The sequence below is a fragment of the Magnolia sinica genome, chromosome 2 (genome assembly GCF_029962835.1).
Source record: "Magnolia sinica isolate HGM2019 chromosome 2, MsV1, whole genome shotgun sequence".
NCBI classification, from domain to species: domain Eukaryota; kingdom Viridiplantae; phylum Streptophyta; class Magnoliopsida; order Magnoliales; family Magnoliaceae; genus Magnolia; species Magnolia sinica.
Window position 1 is genome coordinate 43,318,839 of NC_080574.1, and position 23,365 is coordinate 43,342,203.

Here is a 23,365-nt window from a genome sequence, read left to right on the forward strand (position 1 = left end):
GACCCTGACAACCTGAACCGAACTCAGGTTGGGTCAGTCAGGTTTTGGTTGACCCAAGCCCAAGTTGCATCCCTATCTAGCGGATGACCTAACCACTATGTATATGACTGCATTTGAGAGAAAGGATTGTATCCCGTGAAATATTTGGGCTATTTATCAAATTAAAACACTTCCCATTTACCACCTTTTTACCAATAAAGAAAGGGAAAATTATCGAGTGCAAACATTTTCACCACAATATGGTGCAAACAGTTGTTGCAGGCCCCACTATGATGTGTTGATGACATCCATTTCCATCATGCTTGCTTCCCTCGTTTGGCCATGGGCCCAAAATAGGCTAATCAATGACTCAGGTGGGCCACACGAGTAGGAACAGTTGGGAGGGGAGGAACACCCTCGGAACTCATTGGGCCCCACGCAAGTCTTAAAATGGTTTGATTTTTTAGGTGGGCCACCATCTAGGGAAAATGTTTCATATAAATGAATTGGATGGCATACACACAACATGATGGGCCCTCTATAAGAATCAAGGGTGGGCGTCCATTCTCAACTATTTCTGCTAGTGTGGCCCATCTAACTCATGGATTGACCTGATTTTCAAGTGCCTGATCAAACGAGGGAGGGTGCGTCTAATGGTCAGAGTGGATTTCATCGACACATGACGGTGGCGCCCACAACAAACCTTTTGCACCACATAATGTTGAAAACGTTTACACTGGATAATTTCTCTAAAGAAAGAAACATATACAAGGTAGCATATCAGCGAAGAGATAAAACCATAATAGATAATTTACTCTAAAACCCCATTTTAGGTTCCACGACTGATTTCTTTTCTTCAATAAATCAACCTCATGTTTGAAAATTTGTATTTAAAAATAATAAATAAATAAATAAACAATTAGAATGTTTGCTGCCCATCTTCCACCACAATTCCATTCATTTAAATGCAATTCAGTAACAAATGCATGTATATGATCCAAATATAACATGAGCACAACAGGAGAATCAACTAAGCTGCAACAAATTAACAAAGTGTATTTGAATTTTACAGCTTCAAAATCAAAAGGCATGTATCTGAAGAATCCATTCTTTCTATCCAATCAAGAAATACATGGATGAAGAAAAAACCAAGAGGGAAAGTGGAAAAGCTAGAGCAGATCCTATAAGTATAGAAAGCACCAAACAAAAGAAAAGAAACACGAAGATGGTATAATCGAGATGCCAGTCTTGGGTAATAATTTTAAACTCTGATGGTTAAGTTTTTGGAAATTTTTGACCTGTGGATTGAATAGTTACCTTACATTGCGGACTTTCAAATGGAAGATTCAGCGCACCCGCAACCACTTCAGCAGTGTGCCTTGTTCTTGAAAATGGAGAATAACAGATCCTAACAGTTTCAAGAGGTATGTTACTAGCCTTCAGTTCCTGCAAATAAAAAGTTCACTTGTGAATAACATATAATAAAACAATCTCCTAGCAAATAAGCCATAGGAGCATATCAGAATCAACCCATGCATAAACAGATAAATGAAGTATATCTCTGAACGCTTCGTAAAAACGCTTACAGATAGAAATAGAACAAAAAAGACCCTTTCATACTTCTTCACAGACTAAAGCTGTGTGACTAACTGTTCTTGACACTGTTATTTTAATTCTGGTACTTCTCCAGCATATTGATCCTGAGGAGTGAGGATTAGTCATTCAAACCTGCAAGTCTGGGGATCAAATATTTTATTCTTATTCTTCCCATTATTTCCCATGATCTGATCGCCTGTAACCTTGAAACTTATGATGGTCATCTATGATTTTCATGTGTCACTCATCGTTTCTGTTACCGACCGTCACTCAGCCCATTTCTATGTGTTTAGCTTTCTTTAGCCTATTTTACATTAGTTTAGTTGTAAGTCAAGTTGGGTATTCCTGCTTTTGTTACTAATTGCATTATTGTAAGCAATGTTTTAAATATCGTTATCACATAATGTATTGCACTGATGCAGGACATGAAATTCAAATATGATGTGCAAGAATTCAGGCTTAAGATCACATTAGTTCAGAAACAAATACACAAATTCCATATCCCACATGAAAGTCCAAATATTCAATTAAGGGAAATCTATGCGGGTCCAGGCCTACACAAGCTAGGGCTAGAACAATAAAAATTATAAGCCAAACAATACTCAAAGGAAAATAGAATTCAGCCACACATGCATAGTAATCAGTTCCTAATCCAAGGGATTCACCAATTCCAGTTCAGAGAACCCTAGGGTAAGAAAAGGGGCATAAAATTAGAGATTTGAGTAATTTAGGGTTAGGTTTAGGGATTTTGGGTGAAAGCGGAGTGAAAGAGAGGAGAGAGACGAACCAAAGAAGTACCGCACGCGTGGACAACAAAAATGGCCCAGACGCACGTGAGTGTAATCCCGGCCGCACGTGTGTGGGGCCCACTATTCAAAAAAGGCCACCTTGGCCCTGGTCGGCCAGGGATGGATTCTAAAACCCTCAAATCTCAGCTCGATCCGATGTACGGTTTGTGCATGGTGTTCCGCCGAAGTTTCAGCCCTCCTATAGGGCCAGATTCTGAAATTCTGCTATGGGGAGGAGAATTGCTACAATAGATGATTGATTCGAAATATAGATGATAGGGTGAGATGAGAAGAAGGGATGGTAGAAGATGGGTAGTAGAGATGGCGATAGATGGGGGTGAATCGGGATAGATGTGGCTTCGTATCACGATAGTTAACCCTTCGAAGAAGGGAGGGTTTCGCACCCAATTAGGCTTCACAACTCAGAGAGTAGGAAAATGCAGAATTTTTATTAATTTTCAATGAATCAAAAGAACTACAAGGGGTGCTTATTTATAAGAAAACCCTATACCCCAAAACTCGCGCCATGTGCGCAACCTATTACTTAGTGATGAAGTAAACTAAAATAAAAAAAAAACAAAGAAATATAAAGCGTTCATGATGTTCTAAATAATATAAATAATCAAAACCTAAAATATGAAATAAATCCGACTAGTAGGACCCAATCATGAAATCCCATGATGGGCTTTACTTGATTATCAGGCCCACTCTAATGAATCAAAACTCTGTCTTCTAACTAGGAGACCCTCCCTGGATGTCGTCACCGATCTAGATCGACGGTGGGGTCCTTCTGGTGTACGCGCGTAGGGGGCAGCGTGCGTGCACGTGATGTCCCATCATGTACCCTTTTGGATACGGATACATATCGGTTATCGCATCGGATATATCGGTCGTATCACATAATGCATCGCTGTTGTTGGGAAACATGAGAACATTGGGAAATTGGTCGATTTTTTCAATGAAACTTCAAGGATTGTTGAAAAAGACATCAATACACACTTACATTACCCAAAAAAAAAAAAAAGAAGTGCACATAATAGGGGTTTCCTTTCTATGGGATCCTAACATATGCGCTTTCCAATTGAACTGATGCAAGTATATTCAAAGTCTATCTATATAATTTATAAACGAAGGAAGACATATATGGAAACACAAGCAATACATTCAAAAACAAAAGAAGAATCACTAGATTAGGTTACATACATGTTTAATTTTGTGTTTGGATACAAAGATTGCAACTGATTTGCGAGAAATTGAGAAATTGAGAAATTTCGATTTTTCTCAAATTTCCACGACTTGACCCATCTCCCCAAATCTCGAAATTGAAGTTCCAAATCCATGATTTTTCATGGAAAACATGAAGAATCATAGATGTGTAACCATTTGACAATACTTTAACGTGATTTACAATAAAAACATGGATTGAAAATCGAAAATGCTCACAGGATCGAATAGGTGGGATATATCGGCATTACATGTGCGTTTCGTATCGCACAGGTGGGATACAAGATATATCGTGGGATATATTGGCTAATATCGTCGATATTTAAAACACTGATTGTAAGTATTGAAAAGTCTCTTCAAATAAAACATGAGAAAATAGGGGACATCCAAACTGTTAGCTCTCTCTTCTTACTTTCATTCTTTTTCTTCCTCCCTTTCTCTCTTCTTCTTTTCTTCCTTCTCATCCAAACGTACATGTTATCAGAGCCTACATGATCTGGTTTTGATATCTTTGTCATTTACTACATCTTCTCTCCTCTTTATTTCTTTCTTTTTTTTCTTTTGTTTGAAGTGGAGATCTAAGATTGTTGGGGTACCGATCTACACAAAACTCCCATAACCATCATATGGTGGGTTGCGTAGTTATGGTTCATGAAGGTGTGTGATGCCCTCTTTCACCTAATCCATTGTAATGGATAAAAGTAGGGTATCATATGTTTGTGGTCAAATTTAAAGAAGTTTAGTACGTGTTGAACATGGGTATGATGAGTGTTAAAGAAGCTTTGTGTGTATGTGTGAATGTGTTGAGGCAAGAAGTAGTGTCAAACCATCATGTCTGTTGGTATGCATTGTATTCTAATATACTTGTTGAGTAAGTTCAAGTCAAACATACATCCACTAGTTATTTATTCCATTCCCCTAAATTTATGGATACAAAGAATGAAGCTAAGTATTCTGTCTCCATCCGAGTCAATGAACTTCCAGATTACACCTACCAAACTAAATGGATAAAATTACCAGCAATGGGTTGAGTGATGGTCCATAACAATTTCTTTTGTTTCTTCTACTGTATAAGGGAAAAGAAACATGTTTAATATGTCTGAAGATAATCAGAAAGGAACACAGGTTCAAGCCCATGTAATGCAGGGGCATTTTCACACAGGGCTCGAGTGGGGTTGCCAGTGGGATGCAGGGGCACACTCAGGGTGGGCGGCCCATGTGAGGTGGAATCCATGTGATGTGGAGCCCATGAGAGGGGTTTGACCAAGGTTCTAACCCATGGGATATGGAATCTGGGCTATAAGATAAAGGGATTAATTCGCCACGCTCTATCAGTTCGAGCTTTTAGAGCAAGTGGTTAATTGTCCTGCATCAAAGTGGTATCAGAGAGAGAGGTCTCGTGTTCCAGACTCCTCGCTGAGGGTGATTAATGCAGGGGCATTTTCACACCAGGCTCGAGTGGGGTTGCCTGTGAGAAGCAGGGGCACACTTGGGGTGGGCGGCCCGTGTGAGGTGTATGGCTCGTGTGAGGCAGAATCCATGTGATGTGGGGCCCACGAGGGGGGTTCAGCTGATGTCCTAACCCATGGGATGTGGGGCCTGGGCTATGAGATAAAGGGATTAATTCGCCACGCTCTATCAGTTGGAGCTTTTAGAGCAGGTGGTTAATTGTCCTACATCACCATGGCATAGGCATCCCCACCTTCATGGGGGCGTTAGCAATGTCAAGCTTTTGAATGCCATTTGGGCACCCCAATCATCAATTGGGATGGCTCATTTGGTCGTACTATTGGGGGCATTAGCAATATCCTCAAAGCAAAGCGATGAGTTCTGCAACCTCTGCATCTTCTAAATTCCACCTACATGGCGGAGCCCAAACGATCTTCTCTTCAACTATGGAGTAACAACTATCTACCCTCACTCCCCCTTTTACTGCTATTGCAGCCAAACTAGAGAATTATTCACTCAATTTTTGCTCCCCCACTCACTTATCCTCCCAAAATCTAATGTTCTTCCCATTCCCCAACAAGAAACCAGCCCCTTCTCATACTCTATTTCTAATTGAATCTACCGATTTCCAAACATGAGAAGCCCCATATAACGATGACGAACTCGTCCAACAACCCATCTATTCAATCCCATATTTTCTAATTACCACATCTCTCCACTAAGAACCCACCTCAGCCCCAAACTCCATACCCACTTTCCTAACAAAGCTATATTCATATCCTCCAAATTCCTAACGAGCGCCCCACCCTTATCCCATGGTTTACACACCTCTTCCCATTTCACGAGATGAAATTTATGGTTGTCATCTGTTACTTTCCACATAAAGTCCGTCCTAAGCTTATCCAACTTAAACAAAACCAATTTCGAGCATTGAAAAGAAACATGTAATAAACAAGAAGGTTGGACACCACCATCTTAATCAAAGTGATTCTTCCTCTTAACGACAACTATCGTCAACCCATGCATAATGGAAGCCCAAGGCATTAAGTATGAAAAGATCCCTCCCTGCATCCCATCACATGGGAAAAAGACCACAACTCTGCTTGGGAGATTCCCACACCTAAAATCTCGCTCTTATTGATATTAAATTTTAGCCATAAAACCACCTCGAAACTAACAATAATCGAGTGAAGATTTTCAACATATGCATAATCTGCCTCACAAAATAATAATGTATCATCAATGTATAATAAATGTGATATCTGAAAGTCTGAGGTATCCATGCCAAATCCTTTCACCAAACCAAGCTCTGCTCCTTTTTCTAACATTCGGCCAAATGCCTCCATTATCACCACAGACAAACATGGGAAGAGGGGATCTCCTTGTTGTATTCCTCTGGAAGGAGAGAAAAACCCATTCAGAGATCTGTTCACCAATACCGAAAATTTTGCCAACCATACGCATTTCTATATTCAAGATTGCCATTTAACCCTACAACCCAACCTCTTCAACATGTAATCCAAGAAATCCCAATCCATATGGTCGTATGCCTCTTCAATGTCTAGTTTGCAAACAATGCCATTCGATTTGTTCATAATGCATAAGTGAATATACTCATTAGCCACCAAGCAAGTATCCACGATTTGCCTGTTTTCCAAAAATGCCCCTTGAGCTATTGATACCACTATATACAAAACCCCCCAAAATCTTGAAGCTAGCACTTTAGCAATGATTTTGTAAGGGCTTCCCAATAAATTGATGGGTCTAAAATCCCAAAGGCATTCAGCACCTTCTTTCTTGGGAATGATTGCTATAAACGTAGCCTCAATTCCAATGCAATGCATTCTTTCTTGTAAAACTCATCCATAAAAGTAACTACATTCTTCTTTACTGTGTCCCAAAATCTCTGATAGAACATCATCGGAAAACCGTCCGGCCGAGGAACCTTGTCACTACCCAACTTTGAAACGGCCCGATTGATTTCTTCCTTAGTGAAAGCTCTTTCCAATGAATCTGCCATTTCTAGAGAAAGGGAATCAAAACAAAGGTTATCTAGCATTGGTCTAATCCACTGCTCCCTCAATAAAAGTTTTGTATAGAAATCAACCATTGTGTCACATACCTTATCTTTGCCCTCGTCGGAAAACCATCCGGCCGAGGAACCTTGTCACTACCCAACTTTGAAACGAGCCGATTGATTTCTTCCTCTGTGAAAGCTCTTTCCAATGAATCTGCCATTTCTAGAGAAAGGGAATCAAAACAAAGGTTATCTAGCACAGGTCTAGTCTACTGCTCCCTCAATAAAAGCTTTGTATAGAAATCAACCATTGTGTCACATACCTTATCTTTGCCCTCCACCCTTTTCCCCTCCACCAACAAATATTTGATCTTGTTTGTCCTAGCCCTAGCGCTCTCAATCGCGTGGAAAATTGTTAGGTCTTTCTCCCCTTCTTTTAACCACAAAGCCCTTGATTGTTGGCGCCACTTAATTTCTTCCTTGGGCAGTTTACCATTATACTTCGCTTTAAAAACTTCCCATCAAGATCTTTCTCTTCCGATAAGACCTTTGATTCTTCTTTGATATCAAATGCTTGAAGTTGTTGAAGAATTTTTATAGTCTCCTCCTCTTAAGCCCCCAAAACCTCCTTTTTCCACTTACCAATTTCTTTTTTCAACATTTTTAACTTTTGGAAAAGAACAAAACCTGCCCCTCTATTGAGAAAGATGACCACCATTTTATCACTTTTTCCGCGAAACCTTCGACCTCTAACCAAGCAAGCTCGAATCTAAAAGGGAATGGACCCCAATCTTCCTCATCCGTTTCCAACAAACCTGGGCAATGATTCAATACTGACCTAGGCAAACCTTGTTGACAGGACAATGGGAATTTTTCCACCCATTCTGGTGAGAGAAAGAAACTATCTAGTTTTGATTTTGTTGCCCTTGTTTGCCCATTTGACCATGTGAATTCAACTCCTCCCATTGGTAAGTTAATCACTCATTCAATTGGACCCACTTTGAAAATTTTCGCATACTTGTAGTAATACGCCCTCCATTTTTCTCATATGTAAATCTGACAACATCAAAATCTCCACCCACACACCATGGTAAACCCCATTTGTTCCTGCATTCATCCAACTCCTAGAATTCAGCTCATAATTTGGGCCGACATGGACCGTAGATTGCCAAGAAAGCCCGAAAACTATAAGAAATATCTCTTAGCAGTAGAGATATAGAGTATTTTCCCCTCCAATAATCTTCGTTACTCCAAATTTTTTAGTCCCAAATCACTAAAATGCCCTTGCAGCCCTTACTGCATCAAGGACTGCCAGTCCTACATTTGCCCCCACCATAGGGAATTTACCACCCCCTGATCTATCCCCTTCATTTTCGTTTCCTGAAAAGTTGCAATTTGAACTTTAAATTTTTTACACGTCTTTAATATGGCCACGTTTCTATTGGCATCCCAAACCCCTCGCATTCCAATTCATAATTTTCACCTACTAATCCCTAAGAACCCAGAATGGTACTTCCCACCTCTTTATCACTTACATCCTCATTAACAGCCAACACTTTTGCCATACCTATGTTAATCTCTGGATCTTGATCTTCCATATGAGTCGGTTGTCTACGTCTTTCGTCAATGAATTCAAATAAAGTGGTACAATCCTCCGGCCTGTCTCCAGAGGTAACTCCCACCAAATGAGCCACTTCTAGTGTAAACAACTTTATTCGCGTCATACCCTGTGCCATAGAAAATTTTTGTTTCTGCAATAGCCTTAAGTCAAAGATAACACTAACCCCATAATCTTTTTCTGAATTCATCTTTGTTGGTTTTGCAATATCCATCTGTTGCTCGATAGCCAATGGGGTCATCATCAATGGTTCCCCCGCTTCTTTGGAACCATGTGGATGATACTCTAGATGTTGCGTCTGCTTACTAATCTCTAGCAGAGACGTCATTAGGCATCGAAGGCTCGGTTGATATATACTTACTCATTCCATTGATGTCATAGCAATTCCAGGCTCACTATACACCGCCAACTCAAAAGAGACACCGATCTGATTTTTCGAGGGGAGTATCTGAGAAGGTGTAACAACCTATCAACCTTGAACCTCCTGCATGTGTTCCATCATAGTGAAACATTCATCCACAGCTACGTCAGAACGATTTCGGAAGACACTGAAGCTTCTGGTTATGATCTAGGACACCGATGATGAAAAACTATCAGTCGAGTAGCCTCAACTGGCCCGTGATCGATGCATTGCTTATATGTATCCATTCGGGACGAAAAATTGAATTAGCTATCTTAAGTGAAAACCGCGGCATGTACCAGCGCTTTGCACTTGTGTAGGATTTTGACTTATGGGAGCATGTGTGAGTTCCCCCACACTCGTAGTTGAGATGATCTCGCACGACAATTTTATCATCTCACAAGAAAAATAATGTATTTGTTGCCTTTATAAGGGAGTCAAAGCTAGAGGTGTACACGAGTCGAGTTAGCTCGTTAGTCAAAACTGTGTTCGAGCTGAGTCGAGCCAGTTTTATTGAGCTCGAAACTTTTCGAATCGAGTCCGAGCTGGACCTAGCTCGACTCGGATCGATTTTTAAGTATATATATAAAAAATCTGACGCCCAAAATAGGTTTTTTTGAAAAAAAAAAAAAACCTTAACCCCTAGCGCCCTCTCATCTCGGCCGTTCGCCCAACCCTAAAAACCCTAACCCCAGCTCGAACTCGTCTCTCTTCAGCGCCCGAACGGCGACCGGTGACCAATACCACACTCTTCTCCTCTATTTCTCGTTGTTCTCTAGCACCCGACAATGATGTTGCTCACAAAGTATTTGATGAAATGACTCCACGAAGTGTGGCCGGTGGCAAGGAAGGTATGTATATGAAACAAATACCCCTTTTTTCTTGATTTTTATGTTGCTTGGAAGGTGTTTGATGAAATACCTATAAAACCACTACTGTTGTTTTACATACAGTGAGATTTTGAAGGTGCAGTCCATGTGTTTGTGAAAATGCTGCACAGGTGAACTTGGCTCGATCTTGGTTCGAACTCGGCTCGAACTAGCCCGAGCTGCTGACCAAACCGAGCTGAGCTAGCCAGTCAGGCTCGAGGACCGAGCCAAGTCGAGTTCGAGCTGGGGGCAGTAAGTGGCCAAGCCGAGTCGAGTCGTGCCCAACTCGACTCGGTTCGACTCATGTACACCTCTAGTCAAAGCTAGTGACAAGTGCCACTCCCATAATGCTCAGCGTCTCTCTCATCAAGACGAGGCAAAGAAGACATAAATTGCACTTCTCTCAACCACATGTCAAGACTTCTCTCACCCCTTCTGCAACAACCTTTTCCTAACTAATTAGAGAAAGACACGATGAATTTTTATGTTCCAGAAATCCGTGGGTGACTTACAACGTTGGTTTTGAACCTTCACCATCACCTTAGCACTATCAATGCGCAAACCCATCATCTTTGGGATCAAATCTAACTTATTTTTCCCGATTCATATTCTTGCAAACTGCAGCTCTTCGCTCATATTAGTCCTAGAGTCGATGGCAACAATCATTCCTACACACACTCCAATCTCCCTGAAGACATCATCAATCCAAAGTTCCATTGGAATATTCCAGAATCGCTACTAATGTTCTTCGCACCCGAACACCGACCATTCTTCCCATCTTTTATTATTATTATTTTTTATGACGACAAGGTGTCCCCACCCCTTTTGAAGGCGAGACTATTCCCTGCGGATGCATGCAATCACCCGCAAACCACGTGCATCTGGTAAAGCACCCCATCTTTGAATTTTGATAATTGTATTCGCTTGATAGAAGCTTTGTGTGGAAAAAACAGGATCAGCATGTGCCTGGCAACCAAGGGAGACCAAGAAGACATTTTCCTGGATCCTTTTCATGATAATGTCTTCCTCCATTCCTTCGCAATGCTGGAGCAACCATCCCATCAGTTCCACTTCCCTCATCGCTGGGTTAACTAACACAACAAAACAAAACTAGAATGACTTTAGCGACTCCTCAAAACCCTCTTGTGAATTCGCAATTCCAGGCCCTCTCCATTGTTGTCCTCCACACTCATTTCTCCATCGAAGACTCCTCTTTGTTTGGATCTTTCGGCCTCTAGTTCTGATTATTTAACACTGCATCTTTGAACGATTTCCCAGCCTTTGGTGGTCATGATTCCAACGTAGGTCCCTCTTTTGAAAAAAGAGCTTCTCTCATCATGTTTGAATTTCGTGGTTTCATCTTCATTTTTCTATGACTATTCCACCTATCCCCTTCTTTGTTCTTTCGTTCTGGGCCATATTGTGCCTTCTATACCTTCAGCTTCACGCCTCCGAAACTCTTCCCATTCAGCATCTGAATTTCATGTTCAATCTCCTGTTTTGAACTCATTCGAACATAAGCAAAACCCCGAAGATTGGGTGAGTTCCTTGCACCATCTCCATTACTATCCCCGCCTATCTAAAAACCCTTTCGAAGTTAATCAGTTGCCATCCTGGTAGAAAACTCTCAATGAAAAGAGTCAGATATTCCAACAACCCCATTTTGCCCTTTCTTTCATCCCGTTGTTGTGCGTTTCTTTTCTTACTAACATTCTCCCAAGCTCCATGGCCATCATCCTCTTCCACCAACTCTTTTCCATTTACATCTTACTCCATCGAATAGTTATTGCATGCTATCTCAGTTAGTCCAGTCCCCATCCATCTCTTCAATGACACTAGCTGATGGTGCATCAACTTCTATATCCGCAGTGGCATGGTTTATCCTACTTCAAATCTCACATTATCTTCAGTTTTGTGCATTCCTAAGTTTCCTTTAAGCTTATTATTTGACGATAAACAAACCAAAGCCTTAGATTGTTCCATCAAATTCTATCATTCCTATTGTGAGTTTCAAAATCTAAAGATGAGGAGGATGATTGGTGGAGGATATAATTAAATGAACTCTATTACGTCGATTGTGGAATGACGGCGAATGGAGCTGCAATACCGACCAACGTCTCTCCTCATCAGGGTATGCCAAATCGGTTACGTATCGGCCGTATCGGCCGATACGTAACGGTAACGGTGCGAACCGTTACCCGTTTCGGGGCCGTATCGGCCGATACGGGCGTAACGGCCGTTACTGCCCGTAACGGTCAGCCGTAACGGTCAAAAAACGGCTATTTTTTTTGGCATTTTAAGCTCCATTTTTGATGTTTTTTTTAAACTTCTTGCTTTTAAACTGTTTCTCACTCCTTCTACTACTAATTTCGACCAACCTTGGCTGGATATTTGAGGAAAAAACACATTATATTGCGGATTTTGTTGAATCAAAGCTTGGTGGGCCATTTTTCATAAATTTGTCAAAAATAGGTATTTATACTTTTTTTAACATGTTTTGCTGTTTTAATCATCTCATATGATGTGTTAATCATAGTAGAACATGTTAATATGCATTTTATAGATTTGGGGTGCCATTTAATATTTTTTTAATATTTTTTTCTATTTACGCATGAATTTGACCCTTTTTTTTTAAATTCAAAAAATCAATTTTTAATGGTTGTTTTGTTGTTTTAATCATGCCTATGATGTGTTAATCATATTAAAACATGTTAATGTGCATTTTACAGATTTGGGGTGCCATTTTATATTTTTAAAATATTTTTTTCTATTTACGCATGAATTTTGCCCCTTTTTTTAAAATTCAAAAAATCAACTTTTAATGATTGTTTTGCTGTTTTAATCATGCCATATGATGTGTTAATCATAGTAGAACATGTTAATATGCATTTTACAGATTTGGGGTGCCATTTTATATTTTTTAAATATTTTTTTCTATTTACGCATGAATTTTGCCCCTTTTTTTTAAAATTCAAAAATCAATTTTTAATGATTGTTTTGCTGTTTTAATCATGCCATATGATGTGTTAATCATAATAGAACATGTTAATGTGTATTTTACAGATTTGGGGTACCATTTTATATTTTTTAAATATTTTTTTCTATTTACGCATGAATTTTGCCCCTTTTTTTTAAAATTCAAAAAATCAATTTTTAATGATTGTTTTGCTGTTTTAATCATTCCATATGATGTGTTAATCATAATAGAACATGTTAATGTGCATTTTACAGATTTGGGGTGTCATTTTATATTTTTTAAATATTTTTTTCTATGTACGCATGAATTTTGCCCCTTTTTTTTTAAAATTCGAAAAATCAATTTTTAATTGTTGTATTGCTGTTTTAATCATGCCATATGATGTGTTAATCATAGTAGAATATGTTAATGTGCATTTTACAGATTTGGGGTGCCATTTTATAATTTTTTAATATTTTTTCTATTTACGCATTAATTATGGCCCTTTTTTTTAAAATTTAAAAAATAATTTTTTAATGATTGTTTTACTGTTTTAATCATGCCATGTGATATGTTAATCATAGTAGAACATGTTAATGTGTATTTTACAGATTTGGAGTGTCATTTTATAATTTTTTTCTATTTTCGAATTAGTGACTTTATGTTTTTATTTGCTTATATTGGACAGGTTTTGCCTTGGAGCTTCTTAGGGTTTAGTTAGAATATAAAATCATCTTTATTAACATAGATTATACACTCATACTCATATCTAATTATCTAGTGTCTACCTAAACCTAGAGAAATGTCTGGGTCTGGCCAACAACAAGTAAGTGATGATATTGGATGGCAACATTGTGAGAGGGTTGGTGGTACTAGGCACCAAATGAAGTGCAAGTATTGTGATAGACTAGTGACTGGTGGAATTACCTATCTCAAACAACATTTGACACATCGAAAGGGTCAAGTTGCGCCATGTAGTAGAGTACCAAAAGAGATAATGCTTTTAATGCAAGATAGTCTGGATGAGTCGAAGGGTAAACGTGCTGCTGTACAAAAGAAAAAAGATGATATTTTGGATGCAGCTCGACAGGAAATGTTTGGTCCTGAATATATGGGCATTCGTGATGAAAATATTATTGATTCTGACAAAAATTCAGATCGAGAATTTACTATAGCTGGGAGAGAGAGCTTGCGTCTAGCTCGTGAAGAGGAAGAACGTCGCCGCATGTTTGGCACGCATGGGTCAGTGCGTGATACGGGGGGGGAGGGGGGGGGTAAGGTTTGGTGGGTTACGACGTATGTTTGAGAGCCGACGACAGACATCTTCACATGATGCCCCTATACGTTTGGATGAAGAAGTAAATGAGCCTAAAAGACCCTCTATTGATCCAATCCTATTTAGGAAAGAATCAACTAAACAAAAGAAGATAAAACAAATGTGGAGTAGAACTTCCGTTGAGAAATTAGGTAGAGCAGCAACAAAGTTATTTATACATGCCAACATATCTCCTAACGTAGCCAATTCTCCATATTGGCAGGTGGTAATTGATGCAGCATCAGAAGCAGGTGAAGGAATAAAAGCTCCCACGGCTAAGCAGATTAGGGGGAAATGGACAAATGCAGAGTATGCGGATGTGAAAGCATACGTGGCTACCTTTAAACATGTATGGCAAGCCAGAGGATGCACAATCATGTGTGATGATTGGACTGGCCCAACCAGACGCAGCATGATCAACTTCATGGTATACTGCCACTTAGGAACTATATACCACAAGTCAATTGATGCCTCAGAGGCAACAAAAAATTCTACTTATATTAATGGACTAATGGATAAAGTTGTGGACGAGATTGGAGATGAGAATATAGTGCAGATTGTGACAGATAATGAAGCAACATATAAGCTTGCAGGACATATGTTGATGGATAAGAGAAAACATCTTTTTTGGTCACCATGTGCTGCCCATTGTATTGATCTTATATTGGAAGATATTGGGAAGAAGAAGAATATTAAGGAAATGGTCGAAAGGGCAAGGGAAGTGACGACGTTTATTTACAACCATAATCAAGTAGTTGCAATAATGAGAAAGTTCACGAAAGGACGAGAGTTGTTGAGGCCTGCGACGACTAGATTCGCAACAAACTTTATAGCATTAGAGAGTTTATTCCAGCATAGGGAAGAATTGAGTGAGATGTTCGCTTCCCGAGAATAGCTCAACACAAAACATGGGAAGAAGATATCAGGAACACCGGTCGAAGTTGCGAACACCATACGAGACAACAAATATTGGAATAAGGTCAAAGCGATCCTAAAGGTGATGGAGCCACTAATGAGGGTACTCCGTCTTGTTGAATCCGATGAAGCACCTACCATGGGCTTCCTATATGATGCCATGGATAAGGCAAAGTTTGCAATTCAACGTGATTGTAGAAGTTGGCAGACTTATTGGAAGATGATCGACAAGAGATGGACAAAACAACTCCATCACGATCTTCATGCAGCAGATTACTACCTAAATCCTAGGTATAGATATGCCCAATCATTTATTGCGGATGATGAAGTTTGTGTCGGGCTAAAAAATGTGATAAAGAAATTAGAGCCTGACTTAGATCTGCAAATAAAGGCATTAAATGAATTAGATACATTTGAAAATCACCTTGGTAGCTTTGGAGATGCTCTTGCACAGCATGCAGTATCTAGATTGCAACCGGCCGAATGGTGGATTAATTTCGGAGAGAGTACGAAGGCTCTCCAAAAAATTGCAGTAAAAGTTTTAAGCCAGACAACATCTTCCTCTAGCTGCGAAAGTAATTGGAGTTGTTTTGCGCTCATTCATTCAAAGAATAGGAATAGATTGCAGACTAGAACATTAGATAGACTTGTCTTCATGCACTACAATATAAAACTAAGAATGCCACGACATCATAGGAGCATTACAGCTGCTGATGACGGAGACTACTGTCCAATAAACTTGGATAATATTTATGATGAGGATGACCCACTTCTACCTTGGTTGGAAACAAGGGAAAAGCAAATTGAAGAGGATAGTGAAGAATTAGAAATTGATGACCCAGATATACGCAGAGCGCAACAAGAGAGTAGTGCAGATGTGTTGGACCCAGTAAGAGGGGCAGCGTTTATGCCATGTACAGATATGGCTCAAGATCAACAAAAGAGTACGAGCAGTGGTAGCGTGACCGTGTCGGATGAAGACGATGACCCCCCTGCCCCTGGTGCTGGCACTTCTGGTGTTGCTCAGCGCCCTATACAGCCGTCTACAGATCACGATGTGGTACACGAGGTCGGACTTATGAGTGTACCGAGTCACAATACAGCCAGCAGGAGGTGGGTACATCTAGTGGTGCACCGAGTCCGAGAGGTTCGGAACATCGGCAGGCTCATGGTCTTGGTTATTATGATGGATATTCTTATGGTGAATTGAATTATGATGGTTATACTGAGCCTGTTCCATCACATTCATGTTGGAGTAGCCCTCCCGATCAATATCCATATGATTATAGATATCCAGATCCAAATCCAAGTTACTCATCACAGCAGACGCACTCTCAATCTCAAGATTCTCAACAGCCTGAGTATGGGCACCAGTATGGCTATTCGACGAGCACTGGTGGATATCCTTACTCCGGGTTAGAGTCGTTGCCTAGTCAGGATCAGTCATCCTCTAGTTTCGTTGATCTAGTATTTCCTTCTGGCACTAGATATTATGGATATGCAGCACCTACACCTATTGGACAGCCTCAGCCTGATGGTGACGATGACGATGATGTGGAGGTCGAGCAACCACAAAAAAGCAGATTTTCATTTTGGTGGTGACTTGTGATTGTGAGTATATATTTGTGTTAAGGTAAGTATTTGCAGCAGACAGCTCACAACAGTATTATTGCAAGAAGCCATGCACACACTTGACACTGCCGAACTTGTATTTAAAATAGCTCCCCTAACAACCAATCAAGTAATCCTTAATCAAGTTGCAGGGGAGTATATCAGACACTACTAATTATTTTTTTAAAATATTCTTGACTTGAGGATGACAGGTCATAGACAGGAATTACACTATCACAGTCAGGTGCACCACACTGCACAGGACCACAGGTATGTTCGAGAAATTCCTCAAAAATAATTGCAAACACATAATGTAAGATATTTTCATTTTACATTCATTCTAATATATCTATTATTGATAGTAGATAGTTAGAAAATTAAATATATGAATTTTGTAGTCAAATTCAGGTTATCTGGTTCATAAATTCATCAGACAGTCCGATACAACTTCTCACCAAAGAGTGGACCGTTACACCACCATAAACATGTTCCAATTTATAAATGAATGCATATTTGGAATGCTTAGAATATTCTGGATTTAATCCATATTTTTTCATATTTTTTTGGCAAAAAAAAATAATTTGCGCCGTTACGGGCCGTTACGCCCCCGTATCACCGTTACGCCCCCGTATCCGTATCGGTTTTGGAGGACACTGTTACGCCAACCGATACCGATACGGGACACCTTGCTCCTCATCAATGGCATTCTAGGCTTGGTCACCCATCTTTAAATAGTTTAAAGAGTCTTGTCCCGTCTTTGTCATATGTATCTAGGCTAGAGTGTGAAGCTTGCGAGTTAAGCAAGCATCATGGAGTGTCTTTTTTTTTTTTTCACATGATGATAAAGTAAGTGATAAACCCATTTACTTGATACATTCATATGTTTGGGGTCGAGTTCATGTTTCAGGTTTATCTAGTTTTAAATACTTTGTTATCTTCGTGAATGATTGCTCTAGAATGATATGGTTATATTTGATGAAAAGCCATTCTGAGATATTTACATGTTTTAAAGAATTTCATATACAAATACAAACTCAGTTTGATGCTGAAGTGTGTATTCTAGGATCTAACAATACTTATCCCATGGCATTATTCATCAAACATCATGTGCGCACACACTACAGCAGACTGGAGTTGTAGGGCATAAAAATCATCATTTACTTGAGGTTATTAGAACATTGTTGTTAAACATGAAGGTTCTGAAATATTTTTGGACTATCATCTAAAGAAATCAATGTATGGATTAAAACAGTCTTTCTGTGCCTGGTTCAACAACTTTTGTAAGGTGGTGCTTCAGTTTGGGATGAAACGTTGTCAGGCAAATTATTCAGTTTTTGTTAGACAAATCAAGAAAGGTACTATCATGTTAGTTGTATATGTCAATGATGTCATTGTTACTAAAAGTGATAGTACATTTATTTTTCAGTTAAAATTCTTGCAGTAACACTTCTATCAAAGACAATCCACCGACAACACCATCATTACCTTGAAATCCATGCCATCCACCCTAATACCATTCAATCCCTTCCAATCCACCCGGCCAACGGGCCCTTAGGGCCTGTTTGGCCAAGCAAATTATGCTCCCAAACAGCAAGGGGGATTTGTAACCGGGTGCCAAACGACTTGGGAGTATTTTAGTCAGGATAGTGTACCGAGGGGAAAAACTTTGATACTCTGGCAGAATGTGATGGATGATACTCAGGCACGTAGAAATTGCACACGTGGCACACAAGTAATCAAATTAAACAGTACAAATTACTTATAAAGAGTGTTTTCCATGATTTAGTCGATTTATTATTTTCTATTTATTTTATTTACCCAATTTCTAAGTGCCTGACTATCAAGTATCATACTCTACCAGAGTATCAAAGAACTCCCTTAGGCGTGAATCGCCGATCCCAACGCCTTTAACAGATGATACGGTATAGGAGTAAGAACCAGGACATGGTGGAGCATCAATCCACTGTACACATGGAATAGTGGAATAGTTGTGTATCAATCGATTCTATCCATCTACTAGATCTTAAAATAGATATTATTTTTTTTCTTCTCCTAATAGACAATTCCATACATTCTTATCAATGGCCCTCAAAAAGAAATGGTAGAAAACAATAGAAGTTAATGGTCAAATATTTAGTGAATTAATTTGAATAAAATTGAAGGATTAAATTATCTTAGAGGTTTTAATTTTAAAAATTATTTATTCATGCTTAGGCCCAGTTTATTGATGGAACTGATCATACGTCATTGTGCCATGTATCCTTCTGAAAGGTTACTCAGCCATGGTCCATTTCTTGCGGCTGTACCATTTCGTATATTCGTCTTTCTTTTTGCCATTATGTTAGCCAGGCGATTGGTCTCTCGCTCCTTTTTGCTATTGGTTTGGTGAGGCCTATTTCAAAAGTTCAAAAGTTAAAAACATGCGGGACGTGGATTGTGTCCCATCGTTGCCCGTCTCCAACTAGGAATTGCAATGAGCTTTGAGTGGCCATCATGATGTATGGGTCTTATCTACACTGTCATCCATTTTTTTCGTATTATTTTAGAATATAAAACCAAAATTGAGGTTAATACAAGGTTCAAGTGGACCACCTCACAGGAAGCAGCGATGATAATGATTCTCACGGTTGAAACTTTTCTAAGGCCCACTGTGATGTTTATTTGCCATCCAACCTATTCATAAAGTTATAAAGACCTGGATGAAGAGAAAACACAAATATCAGCTCCATCCAAAACTTTCGTGGCCACCAAGAAGTTTTCAATGGTAAGAGTTTAATCCCCATTGTGTATGTCTTGGATATACCTCAATTTTGGGCTTATAATCTAAAATGATACGAAAAAAAAAAAATGGATGGACGGTGTGGATAAGACCCATACATCACGGTGGCCACTCAAAGCTCATGCACGTTCCTAGCTGGAGCACAATCCACGTCCGTCTTCGCCCACCAACATCATTGAAGAGTTGAGGGTCACACGCCATGTAGATACACTAATTGTTGATCTAGACCGTCGATTTGGTTCACTCCATTATAGCCCTCAGCTTGTATAGCCATGGATGTGATAGTTAAGGTCATATGATAAAAATGGTTACTAGGTAACAAGTTGTCCAATGTGAAATTCATTGGCTGGATTTCAAAATTAGTACTTCATTAACATCACTTTCACCCATTTGAAAAAATAAAAATAAAAAATTGATAACTTTACACTTGTTGTAAATTTCATATTTGTTTATGTGAGCATCTTCGACTTTATCAATAAACCCTATATTTGAAATGTATATTATAAAATTGAATTTTAAATATAACTAATTTACCATATCAAATATTCATTTTATCAATAGTATACATCGAAATGACATTGTTTATTTCATTAATGGTGCTTAATTTGAACATTCCATTATAAGCATATCTATTTTTAATATATATATATATATATATATATATGTATATATATATATATATATATATATATATATATATATATATATATATACATATATATATATATATATATATATCATTATTTTATTAAATAAAGTTGTTATATTTAAACATCATTTTAAGTCATTTTTATTCTGCAATTACCTTGATATAAAGTTATTTCTAATGTTTAGAGCATGTATAACATTTCTTGGGGCGAGCACTTTCCCTGATAAAATTTTTATCTCAATATCTTTAATTCTCATTACTTTAGTGGATGAATATTATATATGTAAAATTCTATGTTATTCCTTACTACAACATTATAGGTCTTTGAAATACTCTTGTTACATATGATATGCCTAGTGGCTCTTGTGTCCATTCATCAATCTTTTTTTATTTTCCACCATATTGGCCTAAAAAAGTGCCACTAGAAACGGTCTATTCACAAATTTTGACTTCTAATATTGACATTTTTAAAATAATGTCCATTTTTTTACGGACATAGCAATCACCCTTCCTACACTAGTCCTTTTTTAATTTTATTTGCTTGTTAACATAATTTAGCTTCCTCTTTTTGTCATTAGTATTGAAATTAATTTAACTAATGAGTTCTTGATTGCATTTGTAATTGTTCATTTTTCTTATTAAGGAATTTATCTTCCTTCTCAAATTGAGGATGTTAGATTAATTGTCCAAGTGACATATCATTTTTTCACGGGTAAAATTATTTCGATAATCCATTCATAAAATGATAATTTAAATATAATCTTTCTAACTTGAAAATTCTTATTAATTTATGCCAAATTAAGCATTCCGTCCATCTTGATCCCGCGGTCGTACCAGTCGAATCCCGGCGACCCGTGACCCTTGGATAGTGTTTGCGGTCATCCGTGAGCCCAGTCATGAAGACCCGACTCGGATCGAGTTGAGACCTATACCATTGTGACCGCATCGTCGTTGCGATTCCAACGACGTGTCTTGTGCATTCATCCGACTTATAGATCAAAAGTTGTGAGCATTTCATCATGTGGCCCACTTTTTGTACAAAAGCATATGGACCACTCTCGGGCACAAGTTCAACTTGGACTTGGAAGGAGTAAACTGTAGTTTGAGGGCCACTTCCTCATTATGAATACTAGGAAACATCATTACAGTTTAGTCATTTCCTCCTACTTAAGATGAATATTTACAATTCAAATTAAATGTGCATCCAAATGCAGCCTTAGTTCACAAAAAGCATTATAGACAAAGAAAAAGGTACCGCATCGAATAGTTCCCCTGCCAATTGTGCTTGGTTGACCCCTTCAGAAGCCAGTGCATATTCTGCAAGTGTGCCGTTTTCCTGTCAAGATATTGGCGGCTGTTAACAAGTCTAATCATAAACAAATTCTAACAATGAGAATTTTGTATGTTCCAAGTAGCCCTTAATCATAGATATTGGAGACTTGTGCATGTCCCAAAATTCGCAGGTTAATGACTCTTCGGTCATGCTCAAATATTTACAATAAGTAATTTAATTGTTTGTAATTGAGATATATTATCATAATATATGGATTCTCAAATCTGCTAGATTTCCAACTTATCTCTTTCTACACGCCAAATAGTAGAGATGGAACTTTTCAGGTACACTGAAGCACTTATAGGTTGTTGGCCATAACACCATAATTGTTATGGGGTAAAACAATTTGCAGTGGAAAATATTCCCTTTATGAATGGTGAGACCTTCAGGTGCAAAAAAAGGTTTAGAAGAAGGACAGTTTGATCTCAGAACAGGAACAAGTTTACAAACAAAACATGCAACTGATTGTTGAGTGGAAAACTGAAACAAAGAAGCAACTAAAGGATGCAGTTCCAGTGGTCTCATCTATAGCCCGTTCAAGTGCTGAAGGCCTCCACTACTATGGATCTGACCTAGCTTTCATTTATTCCAGTGATGTTGGTGTTCCTAACTCAGCCACCCACAATCTACTATGATAATAACAGTGCCCTTTGCATGATCATAAATCATATCTTCACGCTCTGACCAAGCATAATGAGTTGGATTATAATTTTATGCATGAGAAGGTTGATCTTGGATTGCTCAGTTACTCCCTTTGATCCTATAATCAAGTTGCTGACATCTTCACCAAGCTCTTGCTTCGTGATGCCTTTCAAAATGTGTGCTAAAATTTTGGCCTTCAGTCTCCACTTTAGTTGAGGTGGAGTAAAAGAGGAGATTGCAGATCATCATGTAAGAAGGGAGGATGACTCTCCACATCATTTTAGAAGATCTCTCCACCTCATTTTAGAAGATCACCAGAGTTGAGGGGGTGTTGAGGCAATTAATGGATCGAATGAAGCGTTGGTAGCTGCAGGGAGCCGGATCGCCCGCAGCACACAGTACTCTCCTCAAACAGGCAATCACAAAGTTCTATTTTCTCTCTATTTAACCTCTTCTGCTTTGTGTGTGTGTGTGTGTGTGTGTGTGTGTGTGTGTGTGTGTGTTGAATCACCATGGCTACAACTGTTTCTAGTGTTGTCCAAACCGTACAATTCAGCATACGAATCGTACAATTCATATCGCATCATATGGGTGTATGATTCAAATTGTACGCCCAAATCGTAAATATTAAATAATTTTATGATTATCTTACAATAATAGAAGAATTGCGTAAATGGACCCAAAATTACCTTTTAAAAATCAATATTTTTAATTTTAATTCATTTTTTTCTTCTTTCTATTTATCATTTTGCTTATAAAACATGAAAAGGCCCTCTACTATGCTTATTCATTTTTTCTTCTTTCATTTTACCCATTTTTTCGTCTTCTTTTTTACCCGTTCTACTATTTTACACATGATATGCATACTGTATGCATGATCTCAAATGATAATATCATGATATGCGATTACTTTTCATGGTACATATTGATGGGAAATGGATTATGAGTTTTTTTTTCTTTTTTTTTTTCCTGGTTTATTTGAATTTTTTTCAAATGTTTTTTTTTTTTTTTTTTTTTGAGAAATCAGGAAAGATCTTACGATTTGCGATTCAATACACAATTGACCCCTCTTACGATATGCAATACGATAACAATTTTGACAACATTGCCTATTTCTATAGGCTCATGAGATTTTATCCATTTGAGGTTTCTACCAGTTGCCAGCTGGAAAAACCGGCCTCATCCAACCTTTCCCCTGCACAATTGGGCCTTTCCCAGTTTTTGC

At 38.6% G+C, this 23,365-nt stretch overlaps 1 protein-coding gene across 1 annotated transcript in view; it reads right to left on the reverse strand.

Moving 5' to 3' along the window:
- Nucleotides 1-23,365, reverse strand: part of LOC131237051 (uncharacterized) — a 42,554-nt gene that overhangs the window by 17,532 nt on the left and 1,657 nt on the right. The window contains exons 2-3 of the mRNA XM_058234690.1: nt 21,421-21,501; nt 1,297-1,425 (exon numbers count right to left, since the gene is read on the reverse strand). Of these exons, the coding sequence (XP_058090673.1) occupies nt 1,297-1,425; nt 21,421-21,501 (210 nt within the window). The remainder of the gene's footprint in view (nt 1-1,296; nt 1,426-21,420; nt 21,502-23,365) is intronic.